This window comes from Lissotriton vulgaris, chromosome 4_1, assembly GCF_964263255.1.
Source record: "Lissotriton vulgaris chromosome 4_1, aLisVul1.2, whole genome shotgun sequence".
Taxonomy (NCBI): Eukaryota; Metazoa; Chordata; class Amphibia; order Caudata; family Salamandridae; genus Lissotriton; species Lissotriton vulgaris.
The window spans coordinates 519033610-519047452 of record NC_141691.1 but is presented as its reverse complement, the minus strand read 5'-3'; the positions used below and the strand labels follow the sequence as shown (position 1 = coordinate 519047452).

Below are 13843 nucleotides of genomic sequence, written 5' to 3'. Positions count from 1 at the left end.
CACTTCCTCCCCCCCATTGGTACTTCTGATTTCCTAGTAGTCCGCTCTCTTTCCCTCAAAGTCCCTCTCACCTGCCTACTCATGCATCGCCGCCCCCAACCTTCCCAAGCCTTTCTCCCTGGGTTTCAAGAGCTGGTGGCCACCCTAGCGGTTAACAACTCCTCCATCATGGTGCTAGGCGATTTTAACTTTTGGCCCTCCGACCCAGCAGAATGCGCTATTTCCAAAGAATTTTCAGATACCCTTTGTTCCCTCAATTTTAATTCCTATGTTCACTCCCCTACTCACACTCAGGGACACACCCTCGACCAGATCTGGTCTCTCGACTGCCCTATAAGGTCTCTCTCTACCTCTCCCTGGTCTGATCACTTTTTGATTTCTTTTTCTTCACCTCTTGACTTAACCACCAAGCCCCCACTTTCTAAAAATATCTGGGCACACTCTTGGGGCCGGATTGACACATCCTTAGTGGTCTCCACACTCCTTCCCCTCTGCCCAGATCTACTTGGATTACCGCTTACAATCCAAGCTGATTCTATTAACTCATGGCTCCAGTCAGGCTGCGATTCGATCGCACCTCTCCGGCGAGTTTCTTCCTAATGACTCCAACCGCTGGTCCAGTGAGGAACTTAAGGCGCTGAAACTCTCAGTTCGCCATGCTGAACGTGCCTGGAGACGCCACTACTGTCCCAACCTTAAAGCCCAGTACACCTCCCTTCTGTCGCAATACAAAAAAACCATCTTAACTACCAAAACGGAATATTTCTCTTCTAAAATCTTAGCCGCCGAGAACCAGCATAAAGAAATCTTTTCTATAGTCCACAATCTTGCCTATGCTGACAGAACCACCCTGAAACCCCCGCCGTCACAGTCCCTATGTGATTCCTTGAATACTTATTTCTTGGATAAAATCGAAAAAATCAAAGCCAATATTCCTTCCCCTTCTTCTTCCTTCCACAATCCCCCTAGCCTTGCTACAAAGGCTCGCTTTGACTCATTCCCCCCCCTTAACGGAAGAATCTCTCCTTTCCCTTCTATCCTTGGTCAAATCAGGTTCCCCTCTAGATCCTTGCCCTGCTCACATCCTCGGGCTCATTTTCACAACTTGTGTGCTACCCCCACTCTCCTTTCTTAACTGCTCCTTATCTCAGGGCGTTGTTCCTCCAATTCTAAAAACAGCCATTATTCTTCCCATCCTTAAAAAACCGGGTGCTGATCCCTCTGCTCCTGTCAACTTCCGACCCATCTCCTTACTACCCTTTTTAGGTCTCGCCCTGGAATTCGCATCCGAAGGATGCGTCCAGGGTCGGAGACTTATAGCTGCCTGACACCGGGGAATGAGGGACAAGAAACTGTGACGAGCTTATCCTGGCTGGATTGAGCTGCGTGCACGCGCGTCAACATTCACGCATGCGCACATCACAGCCACACGCATACACAGCACTCACGCATGCGCACATACACACGCATACACAGGCACACCCCCGTCACCTACACGCATACACAGAGACCCCTCCACACACACCAGCCCCTCTCCTCTCGGCTCCACACACACGCACACGCATTTACACTTACACAGACACGCAGGCACCCAGACAGGCAACCCCCCCCCCCCCCCTCACACACACGCATACACACAGACTCCAGGACACATACACACACACATGCACGCTCACACACATACACAGCCCGCCGCCGCGTGCGCGCGCGCACACAGATGCCCCTCCCCCCCCCCACACACAAGGCGAAGCCCCACTCACCGGCTTCCTCAGTGCAGCGGCTCCCACCGGCAGCAAGACTCTTCTTCGGCACCGGGGCGCAGGGTAGGCTCCTGCCTGCTCCGGTGCTCCAAACAATCGCGGCTCTTCCGTGGGAGGCGGGGTAGGCTCCCGCCCTCCTACTTCCGGTTGTCCCGCCCGGCCTGCCTGACTTCCTGGTCGCAGGCCGGCGCAAAACGCTGAAGAGTGCTTGTTTGGATTTAGAATAAGCCCCCGCCCCCGTGTTCTGGGAAACTGCGTGTTTTTTAGGTCGGTTCGAGTTCCTGACGGTGAGGGAGAAGCAGAAGCAGCCTCGAATACAGATTTCCAGTGTTCGGCAGATTAAAGGCCCCCGGTGCATTGTTCGAATACCACGAGATTAGTTTCCAAGGAGACGGATGTCCGTTGCTATAGGCACCGGGGGCCAGGAATTAGGATTGTGGTTTTTTTTTTCATCTTGATCACGCAAACCGGTTGCTCACGCTCCACAATTTAAGCGTCCGTTTACAAAACCCGACAGGAAAGCTGAAGAGCGGATTGCTTCCTGGAATTTATTTTCCTCTCCCGCCACTCGTTTCCATGTACACAGCGTTTGGTATTAACCCCCCACCCCCCAACCAAAGTCGCTCCTCTTTCTTTTTTGTTGGGGCCGAATACCTGAGTGGGTCTGTACTTTTCAACAGTATTATGCGCACACATACCATTTTTGTAAACAAGTCCAACTGCCCTTGGAAAATCCTTTCCATCATACCCTACTGATCGCAAATCCGAGAGATTTCGGCTCTTAACCAAGGTATAAGCAGAGATTGTGGGTCCATATCTTCAGAATATGAGACCCATCGACATGCTTGAGCCGCAAGGACCGAAAGTGAATGCATATTGATTGTAACTACAGTTTATTAAAACTTACAATAAAATAATGCTCGTTACAATAAAAAACACAGTAAAAGAGCTATTTAGTCTCGTGTTAAGATCACATAGCAGACATCGTTCCCTGTTTAAACACAATGCTAATTCGATAGCATTATTGCTGAATCCGTGCTCAGTCAAGAGGAGCGTGCTAGGTGCATTGTTCCATGCCAATAAGAACATGAAGTAGAGTGCGGAAAAAGTGTGTGGTGCATGTTTTAAAATGAGCAGAAATAGGGCTGGGGCAGGAACAGGACTGATCATTAAATAGGGCTCAGAGACGACGAAAAGTGCATGTTATAACATCAGAAGTTAAACACATGAGAGCTGTTGGACCGTGGCCGTGGTTTGTAGAATAATGAAGTTGCTTGTTGGCGAGGAAAGGCATGAATAATGAAGAGAAAACTGAACCACCGTCATAAAAGGCCCAGAACCGTTATGCACTCGGAATACGGCAAACGTGGACAGTGACTTGGCGTGCGTGCTCTGCGGTGCCAGCGCGGTCAGGGCACAGTTATCAGGTACCCCTATTCTGTGATGCCAGCAAGGTCAATTTTGATTCAGCAAAGGTCATACATTTTGGGAATTTCCCAAAGCATAAGATCTTCTTGAAGTGAGGCTATAATACCTTCGTACATGTGCGGGTTCCGGCTGTTTCAAGAACACTCTCTTCTCGGACGGGGCAAGTGCAGATATGGCAAATATCTATCTTTGGGTAGTGGCAGAGCCGGCAAGCGGTCCCGCCGGCATTCCGGCTTCTCCAGGCCAGGAGATTGCATGCAGTGTGAAGAAGCTGCCTTATCGACAATTCAACAGTCTGAGTTTCGCCTTTAGACTAACAGTGAGTGCAGAGTGCGTGCAGAAACAGTGAGTGCAGAGTGCATGCAGAGTGAGTGCAGAGTGACAGTGAGTGCGGAGTGACAGTGAGTGCGGAGTGACAGTGAGTGCGGAGTGACAGTGAGTGCGGAGTGACAGTGAGTGCGGAGTGACAGTGAGTGCGGAGTGACAGTGAGTGCGGAGTGACAGTGAGTGCGGAGTGACAGTGAGTGCGGAGTGACAGTGAGTGCAGAGTGAGTGCAGAGTGACAGTGAGTGCGGAGTGACAGTGAGTGCGGAGTGACAGTGAGTGCAGAGTGACAGTGAGTGCAGAGTGACAGTGAGTGCAGAGTGACAGTGAGTGCAGAGTGCGTGCAGAGTGACAGTGAGTGCAGAGTGCGTGCAGAGTGACAGTGAGTGCAGAGTGAGTGCAGAGTGAGTGCAGAGTGCAGAGTGAGTGCAGAGTGACAGTGAGTGCAGAGTGACAGTGAGTGCAGAGTGACAGTGAGTGCAGAGTGACAGTGAGTGCAGAGTGACAGTGAGTGCAGAGTGACAGTGAGTGCAGAGTGACAGTGAGTGCAGAGTGACAGTGAGTGCAGAGTGACAGTGAGTGCAGAGTGACAGTGAGTGCAGAGTGCGTGCAGAGTGACAGTGAGTGCAGAGTGCGTGCAGAGTGACAGTGAGTGCAGAGTGAGTGCAGAGTGACAGTGAGTGCAGAGTGAGTGCAGAGTGAGTGCAGAGTGACAGTGAGTGCAGAGTGACAGTGAGTGCAGAGTGCGTGCAGAAACAGTGAGTGCAGAGTGACAGTGAGTGCGGAGTGACAGTGAGTGCAGAGTGCGTGCAGAAACAGTGAGTGCAGAGTGACAGTGAGTGCGGAGTGACAGTGAGTGCAGAGTGCGTGCAGAAACAGTGAGTGCAGAGTGACAGTGAGTGCAGAGTGACAGTGAGTGCAGAGTGCGTGCAGAAACAGTGAGTGCAGAGTGACAGTGAGTGCGGAGTGACAGTGAGTGCAGAGTGAGTGCAGAGTGACAGTGAGTGCGGAGTGACAGTGAGTGCAGAGTGACAGTGAGTGCAGAGTGACAGTGAGTGCAGAGTGACAGTGAGTGCAGAGTGACAGTGAGTGCAGAGTGCGTGCAGAGTGACAGTGAGTGCAGAGTGACAGTGAGTGCAGAGTGACAGTGAGTGCAGAGTGACAGTGAGTGCAGAGTGCGTGCAGAGTGACAGTGAGTGCAGAGTGACAGTGAGTGCAGAGTGACAGTGAGTGCAGAGTGACAGTGAGTGCAGAGTGAGTGCAGAGTGACAGTGAGTGCAGAGTGACAGTGAGTGCAGAGTGCGTGCAGAGTGACAGTGAGTGCAGAGTGACAGTGAGTGCAGAGTGACAGTGAGTACAGTCACTCAGCACCACCACATTATCACTCAGAACCACCACAGCATCACTCAGAACCACCACAGCACCACTCAGCACCACCACAGCATCACTCAGCACCACCACAGCATCACTCAGCACCACCACAGCACCACCATAGCACCACTCAGCACCACCACAGCATCACCACAGCCCCATTCAGCACCACCACAGCATCACTCAGCACCACCACAGCACAAATATGTTCTCTCAATGTTTCAAGCTTTATTACAAATGTCACAAAAAGATGTTAATATTTCACTTCTGTTCTTGGATTTTGTTACAATAAAATACACTGAACATAATCTTCACAAAAGTTATTTACAAAAGTTTAAGCTATTGCCATTATAAATTACAATCACTTTTATTAAGTATTAAAAAAAATTAAAAGCCATTGTTATTTGTAATATCAATACATCTAAGTCACGTAAATACAAATGTTGCATTACAAATGCTATAGGTGTCACATTTGCGAAAGTTATAACTATTGGCATTGTAAATGACAAAGCTATTAATTTAGCTATTTTCAAAACCATCACATAAATGAAGATTTGGTGAATTTCCATTAAAATATTTGACTTTTTTACTAAGATATTATTATACTGTTTTATGCAAACAAAATTTAGATACTGCATAAATAACTTTAATAAAACATATTTTAAATGTAGCTTTTTATGTAAAAAAAAACTATAGCATAAAGCAAAAAACAATTGCCATTTACAATGCTAATAGCTCAAACTTAAATAATGCGAGACCTATTGCATTGCAAATGCTTGTTAGGGAAAGTACTGGAACGACATGTGACCAGAGCCCTTACCACCTTTGTGGAAGAAAACCAGGTTTTAGCCCCCCGTCAGGCCGGATTCCGCCCCGCTCATTCCACCGAGTCTGTGGCGCTATCCGTCCTTGACAACCTTAGAGAAGGTATGGACACCAACCTTCCCCAGGCCCTGGTCCTCCTCGACCTTTCTGCCGCCTTCGACACGGTGGACCACTCCATCTTACTCTCCCGTGTCGGGGCGGCCGGGGTCGGCGAGGTAGCCCTGGTCTGGTTGTCCTCCTTCCTAAGGGACCGCACCCAAGCAGTGCGGCTGGGCGCGTTCTCGGCTGAGCCCTGTAAGGTGCCATGTGGGGTTCCCCAGGGTTCCTGCCTCTCCCCACTACTTTTTAATCTTTACATTGCCCCTCTTATCTTCGCCCTTCAACAAATGGAGGTCTCCGTATTTAATTATGCGGATGACCTCCAGCTCATATTCACTCTTTCTTCATCCCCCGATTCCATATCTAATTTTCAAACCACTATGATCTTCATCCGGGACTGGATGAGCCACAACCACCTGAAACTAAATCCAGACAAAACCGAACTGGTTTTTGACAGGTGGTTGTGCCAGTCCCTGGTCCTCTCTTTTGGCCCCCTTCCTTGGGTTCCCCCCCTTCCCCCTCTCCTTCCATCAAAGCGCTCGGTTTCAAGATCAATGATCAACTCAATTTGCACTCCCAGGTGAGTTCTGTGGTGTCCTCTTCCTTCCTTTCTCTCCGCACCATTCGCAAGGTGTCCCGCTTCTTCTCTTTCCCCGCCCTAAAACTCATTGTATTGGCTATGGTCGTCTCTAGATTAGACTACGGCAACGCTTTATACTGTGGTATGCCCGCTTACAATGTTCGACGGCTTCAGCTGGTGCAGAACCAGGCCGCTCGGCTAGTCTATAAGTTGGCAAAGTCACATCATGTCACCCCGCTTCTAAAATCCCTGCACTGGCTCCCTATTCGTGAACGCTCATTGTTCAAAATGGGTTGCATTACCTTTCAGGCTCAGTAAGGATCCGCCCCCGCCTTTATCTCTTCTGAGATAAAACTCTATACCCCTGCAAGGGAATTTCGATCATCCACCCAACACCTGTTGGCTGTCCCCCGGTTTCGTCGAAGTAAATGGGGTGGTGCCAAATTCTCCACCGTTGCCCCCATTTTCTGGAATTCACTCCCGTTTCACCTCCGGTCCCTCACCCAATATTCTCTGTTTCGAAAAACATTAAAAACTTTTCTTTTCTCACAAGCCTTCCCCCAATGATTTTCTTTCTGTCTCCTGGTCCCCCCTGCTAATTGAGGCTCAGTGAACCACAGCGCCATGAAACCGTCAGGTGTACGTGCGCTTTAGAAGTGATTTAAACTCAAACTCAACTCAACTTTTAATTACAGCAACGGTAAACATTTGTTGCATTGTTCATGTCCTGTTTCTTTGGAGAAATAAAACGTGCTTCTTGCTATAAATTTCTCTGTAGTATTTTGGATGAAATGCCCTCAAATGCTATTCCAGTGTTTGTTGCTGGATGTTTCCAAATTATTCTGTTTTGTGGACCCAAGTACAGATTGTTTTACTTTTGAGGAGACTACAGTCTGGTGTTACTGGCGTTGCCCCTTGCCTGTGTCACTTCCTCCCTCTAACCACAAGCCTATATTGGTCTCCAGCTTCGTCCGTCTGTCTTGTCAGATCAGTCGAGTTCTTCACAATGAAAATAACCAGTTGCAATACATATATCATTCTTTCTACCTTCCTTGCCGTAAGATTGACTACCAGTGCTATGATTTATTTCAGTTAGGAAAACTCTCTTTCAACACAAGTCCTTACTTTTTTTACCTTTATATGTTTTTTCACTAATATGCAGTTAAATTATTTGGTTTGGGTGTGGGTGATTCGAGTACTTCGACCGGACATGTAAAGGTCTATAGGGCAAATTGGTGTTGTGGCTAATATTCAACCAATGCATGATATCGATATGCCGTCAAGATTTTTGTATGCTTTTATAAATGCAAATGTTAAAATTGCAGATTAGTTCTCTAGTGCTTGTAGATGTAATTTGAATTTTCACTTTAGCTTCTTAAAGCTGCTTTTCTCACATTGGAACCTACGAATGAACAAATAGAAAAAATAAGAGTCGTTGAAATCCTAATCCCCAAAAATATTTTTTCAGTTTACCTCACAAAATCCGAAGAGTCCATTCAGAACCTATGTGCAAGTGCCTTATAGGAGTTTCATGGTTTGAAGAAGGGATTTTATTACTATGGTTGTGTTCATAATGTTTCCAAACTGTATTCCAGGCCTCTAAGAACAAAGGTGAATGCACAATTGTTTCGAAATTGATTGTGGTGCTTACAATGTGGTTCATGTGATTTTAGCATACAGCAAATGAGGTGAATATAGTTTGTTCCCTCTAGATAATTTACAGTCCTTTTCATCACTTAATGTTTTCCACTGTTTACCTTTTGGAATGTTCAAGGTGTTTCGAAAGGCACCATAATGAGCACTAGCTCCCTTGCAGCATTCAGTTTGTGCTTCTTCTTTCAGGCTTCAAATAGATGCTTTGAAATTGCAGCCGGCTTCTCTGAAGATGAATTGGAGGCTTTTGAGGAAAAACTGGAAATGGATTATCATCAGAACATCGTCATGGAAGCTTCGGACAATTCCATACCCTCACCGAAAGGTAGAGGAATGACTAGATATTTATAAATGTTTATAAACTTCAACTATGGTATAATATGCTGGTTTTAGCTTTATTAGTAGCTTTATACACCTACAACGAGAAAAGTACTGCAGAAACAAAAGACTGATCCTGTACAGAAGTGTAACTGCACAATTTTAAACTAAGTTCATTCTGAATTGTACGGATGGTTTGAACACACGTAGGCTTGTTTACATCCATTTTTGTATTCAATAAGGCAATTACACTGCTAGGCTCTGTGCGATAAAACCAAAACCGGTCTCTTATGCACAGCACCGAAACTCATCCCACCATTTGAGCGCAAATATAAAATTCTTTCAACCATATGCTTCCCCCTCAGTGGAGCGTCCTGTGCATCCAAAAATGTGCTATATGAATGCTACGATACAGTGCAGCACAATGGGTTTTCTATGTCGGTATGATTCTGTTCTGGTGTTCAAATAGAGGGCAATATGCCAGAAAACATGTTTTATTTTGTGTGGTTATGCGTATGATACTATAAATCTGTTTTTGACATGTGTTTCCTGAGCGTCAGGACTCACTCCTAGCTTGCACTCTTTTATATTTTCCTTAAATGATTACTCCATTGTTTTTTGTTTAGTTGTTTGCAAATTTTATTTTCATTTCCAAACGTTGTTAGTTAGCGAGTTTCTTTTTTCATGTAACATTTCATTTTCTGTACAATATTTTTCACTCAATTTATATTTCAAACCCAATGCATTTCAAGCGATAACGCCCTTCTTCAGTGGATTTCCTTTATCTGAAAACATGAATATATCCTCATGAGTACACATAAAATAAATTTTACAACCTTTGTAATGCACAGTATCCATGATAATTTGACAATGGGTCATGCTTCAAAAACCATGAATGAACCGTGAATGTGCGTGGGGTGACTGGTAGACATAAAAACGGTGTTATTGTGATACCTTACAGCCCAGTTTTAACAGAGTGTCGGCATGTCGGTACTGACCTTGAAAAAATTGTGGTTTGTATTCCGAGCTGTGGAATCAAAAAGAGAGTAAAATGATAACCCGGTCGTTATAATCAGTATCTGTTTTTACTGATTAAAAATGGCAAAGGAGCCGTGTCCTTACCCGACGTTGATGCGTGTCTCCTCTCTAACTCGGCGTGTGTCACTCTCTACGCGCTGTTTCCCTGACTCTATGGTGTATTCCCGATCACGTGGTGTCGACAGTGGGCCGGTGTTTTGGGCGGGAGGTTGTGCGGGGGTGTGGTTTGGCTGTTAAACGGAACGCGTGAGTGTGTAGATGATGCATCAGACGTTCTCATTGGTAACAAATAATAAAAGGATGTACATAAATATAAACAATTGTTAACGTGTCAAAACGGTCTATAGAATGAGACTGTTCCATGGAATGTTCAGAATTTTACAGAAAGCAATTTAAATCCATCCGTTCATTTAGTCCTTTCTGATGTGTGGTGCACAGGTGATTGATCCAGAATACCTCCCTCCTTAATAAGTAGTTATTATGGTCTCTTCCTGGGAGGGTTGCAACCATTTCCAAAATGCAAAATTTCAACTGGCTCACATTATGATTCGCTTCGATGAAGTGAACTGCCACCGTGGATTTCTGATTTTTTAGTCTGATATTGCTTTTGTGCTCAAAAATCCTTGTTTTTATTTTTCTTTGAGTTTTCCCCACGTAGGATAAGCCACATGGGCATCGTAACATGTAAATGACGTTGCTGGAGTCACATGTGCCTGAAACTTTCAAATTTATAGACGTGCCTTTGGTGGGGTGATTGATGGTGCTACCTCTGATGATGGCGGAGCAATTGCCACAGTTGTGGCATGGTAGTGTGCCAGTATATTTTGTATGTGCTTGTTTATTGGTTGACTTGAGTAGTTCCTTCAAATTTCTGGTTCTCTCATATGCAAAGATTGGCAATTTGTTGAAAATTCCTTTGAAATCTTCCTCCAGGGCTAGTAATGGCCAATGATTTCTTATGATTCTTTTTATTTTCGAACTGCGTGTTGAAAATTTGGAAACGAACACGTTTCTTTGTTCATCTGGTTTGTTGGTTGGTGTTAATAGATGATGACGTTGCAATTTATCTGCTCTCTCAGCTGCTGACTCCAGAATGGGTTCAGGATATCCTCTCTTTAAATTTCTGTATTGTCTCCGTTTTATGTTTGACGTATAGTTCATTGGTGGATGCAATTATTTTGATTCTGAGAAGTTGTGAAAATGGTAAATGATGTTTCAAGGACCCTTGGTGAAAACTGTTGTAGTGTAATAAGTTGTTCCTGTCTGTACTTTTTGTGAAAACGCTGGTGGTGATTTTTCCTTCTTTGTTTGTTAGTAATACATCCAAAAATGATAACTCTGTTTTGTTCACGGTGAATGTAAATTGGATTCTTTCATTTTTTGAGTTTAGGTTAAGTAGAGCTTGTCTTAAGCTTTCTTCTGTGCCTTTCCATAAGACGAAAATATCGTCTATATCTCCTGTAAACAATCAAGTTGTTTATCCAATTCTCATCCTCCAGTATGTTGTCTGTCTCAAATCTGTGCATGAATATATTTGCGTAGGTGGGCGCGGCACAATTGCCCATAGATGTTCCGGACGCTTGTACATAAAATTTGTCTGACCATTTGAAATAACTGTGATACAGTGTAAAGTGTAACAGTTCCATTAGGAATATCTTCTCCTAATGGAACTGTTACACTTTACACTGTTACACTGTTACACTGTATCACAGTTATTTCAAATGGTCAGACTAATTTTATGTACAAGCGTCCGGAACATCTATGGGCAATTGTGCCGCGCCCACCTACGCAAATATATTCATGCACAGATTTGAGACAGACAACATACTGGAGGATGAGAATTGGATAAACAACTTGATTGTTTACAGGAGATATAGACGATATTTTCGTCTTCTGGAAAGGCACAGAAGAAAGCTTAAGACAAGCTCTACTTAACCTAAACTCAAAAAATGAAAGAATCCAATTTGCATTCACCGTGAACAAAACAGAGTTAACATTTTTGGATGTATTACTAACAAACAAAGAAGGAAAAATCACCACCAGCGTTTTCACAAAAAGTACAGACAGGAACAACTTATTACACTACAACAGTTTTCACCAAGGGTCCTTGAAACATCATTTACCATTTTCACAACTTCTCAGAATCAAAAGAATTGCATCCACCAATGAACTATACGTCAAACATAAAACGGAGACAATACAGAAATTTAAAAAGAGAGGATATCCTGAACCCATTCTGGAGTCAGCAGCTGAGAGAGCAGATAAATTGCAACGTCATCATCTATTAACACCAACCAACAAACCAGATGAACAAAGAAACGTGTTTGTTTCCAAATTTTCAACACGCAGTTCGAAAATAAAAAGAATCATAAGAAATCATTGGCCATTACTAGCCCTGGAGGAAGATTTCAAAGGAATTTTCAACAAATTGCCAATCTTTGCAAATGAGAGAACCAGAAATTTGAAAGGAACTACTCAAGTCAACCAATAAACAAGCACATACAAAATATACTGGCACACTACCATGCCACAACTGTGGCAATTGCTCCGCCATCATCAGAGGTAGCACCATCAATCACCCCACCAAAGGCACGTCTATAAATTTGAAAGTTTCAGGCACATGTGACTCCAGCAACATCATTTACATGTTACGATGCCCATGTGGCTTATCCTACGTGGGGAAAACTCAAAGAAAAATAAAAACAAGTATTTTTGAGCACAAAAGCAATATCAGATTAAAAAATCAGAAATCCACGGTGGCAGTTCACTTCAACGAAGCGAATCATAATGTGAGCCAGTTGAAATTTTGCATTTTGGAAATGGTTGCAACCCTCCCAGGAAGAGACAATAATAACTACTTATTAAGGAGGGAGGTATTCTGGATCAATCACCTGTGCACCACACATCCGAAAGGACTAAATGAACGGATGGATTTAAATTGCTTTCTGTAAAATTCTGAACATTTTTTTGAACATTCCATGGAACAGTCTCATTCTATAGACCGTTTTGACACGTTAACAATTGTTTATATTTATGTACATCCTTTTATTATTTGTTACCAATGAGAACGTCTGATTCATCATCTACACACTCACGCGTTCCGTTTAACAGCCAAACCACACCCCCGCACAACCTCCCGCCCAAAACAGCGGCCCACTGTCGACACCACGTGATCGGGAATACACCATAGAGTCAGGGAAACAGCGCGTAGAGAGTGACACACGCCGAGTTAGCGAGGAGAGGAGATACGCATCAACGTCGGGTAAGGACACGGCTCCTTTGCTATTTTTAATCAGTAAAAACAGATACTGATTATAACGACCGGGTTATCATTTTACTTTCTTTTTGATTCCACAGCTCGGAATACAAACCACAATTTTTTCAAGGTCCGTACCGACATGCCGACACTCTGTTAAAACTGGGCTGTAAGGTATCACAATAACACCGTTTTTATGTCTACCAGTCACCCCACGCACATTCACGGTTCATTTATGGTTTCTGAAGCATGACCCATTGTCAAATTATCATGGATACTGTGCATTACAAAGGTTGTAAAATTTATTTTATGTGTACTCATGAGGATATATTCATGTTTTCGGATAAAGGAAATCCCCTGAAGAAGGGCGTTATCGCTTGAAATGCATTGGGTTTGAAATATAAATTGAGTGAAAAATATTGTACAGAAAATGAAATGTTACATGAAAAAAGAAACTCGCTAACTAACAACGTTTGGAAATGAAAATAAAATTTGCAAACAACTAAACAAAAAACAATGGAGTAATCATTTAAGGAAAATATAAAGGAGTGCAAGCTAGGAGTGAGTCCTGACGCTCAGGAAACACATGTCAAAATCTGGTTTGAAACACCCTGAACACGCTCAGCAGGGTAACATACATTTGCACCACCGACCTATGTGAAACAAATTTACCTACTCACGTAAAATCGATTGAAACAGAGTGCGTTTGTCCACATCATTAACATTTGAGACTATAAATCTGTTGGCATTTGGCATCCCTGTTGCTGTTGTTGTCCTGGCATTTGAAGGGGATACACCTTCAAATGCACCCCAAACCCTTCTACTATATACCTTTTCAATATTACACAGCACTGGAAGCTCTGGGTCAATTTGTAGATCTTTATTTCTGTTATAATTTTCCCTCTGCTACTTCCTGGCCCACTGGGCAGTGGGCTGCTTGGCTTAATGTTGAGGCAAAGATAAAGAAGAGATATAGGGGCTGGAGACTGCAAGTTGCCCCCTCTGTTCCTCTGGCTGTTGGCAAAGTTATTTCCTTCATACAAAGCCTGTCACCAAAGCCAGTATATGCTAAATGTTACTGTACAGCTGTTCCTCGAACTCCAGGTCATCCACAACAGAGAGTTTCAGTACATCCTAGCATGCTTATTGAGTGCACAGCTTGTTTTTATTCTTCAAGTTGTTTATTTGTTT

At 44.1% G+C, this 13843-nt stretch overlaps 1 protein-coding gene across 1 annotated transcript in view; it reads left to right on the top strand.

Annotated features, from left to right (window-relative positions):
- The window catches only part of LOC147718918 (uncharacterized), a 157576-nt gene that overhangs the window by 13015 nt on the left and 130718 nt on the right, over positions 1-13843 (top strand). Inside the window, exon 2 of the mRNA XM_086964670.1 lies at positions 8230-8365. Within this exon, the coding sequence (XP_086820796.1) occupies positions 8230-8365 (136 nt within the window). The remainder of the gene's footprint in view (positions 1-8229; positions 8366-13843) is intronic.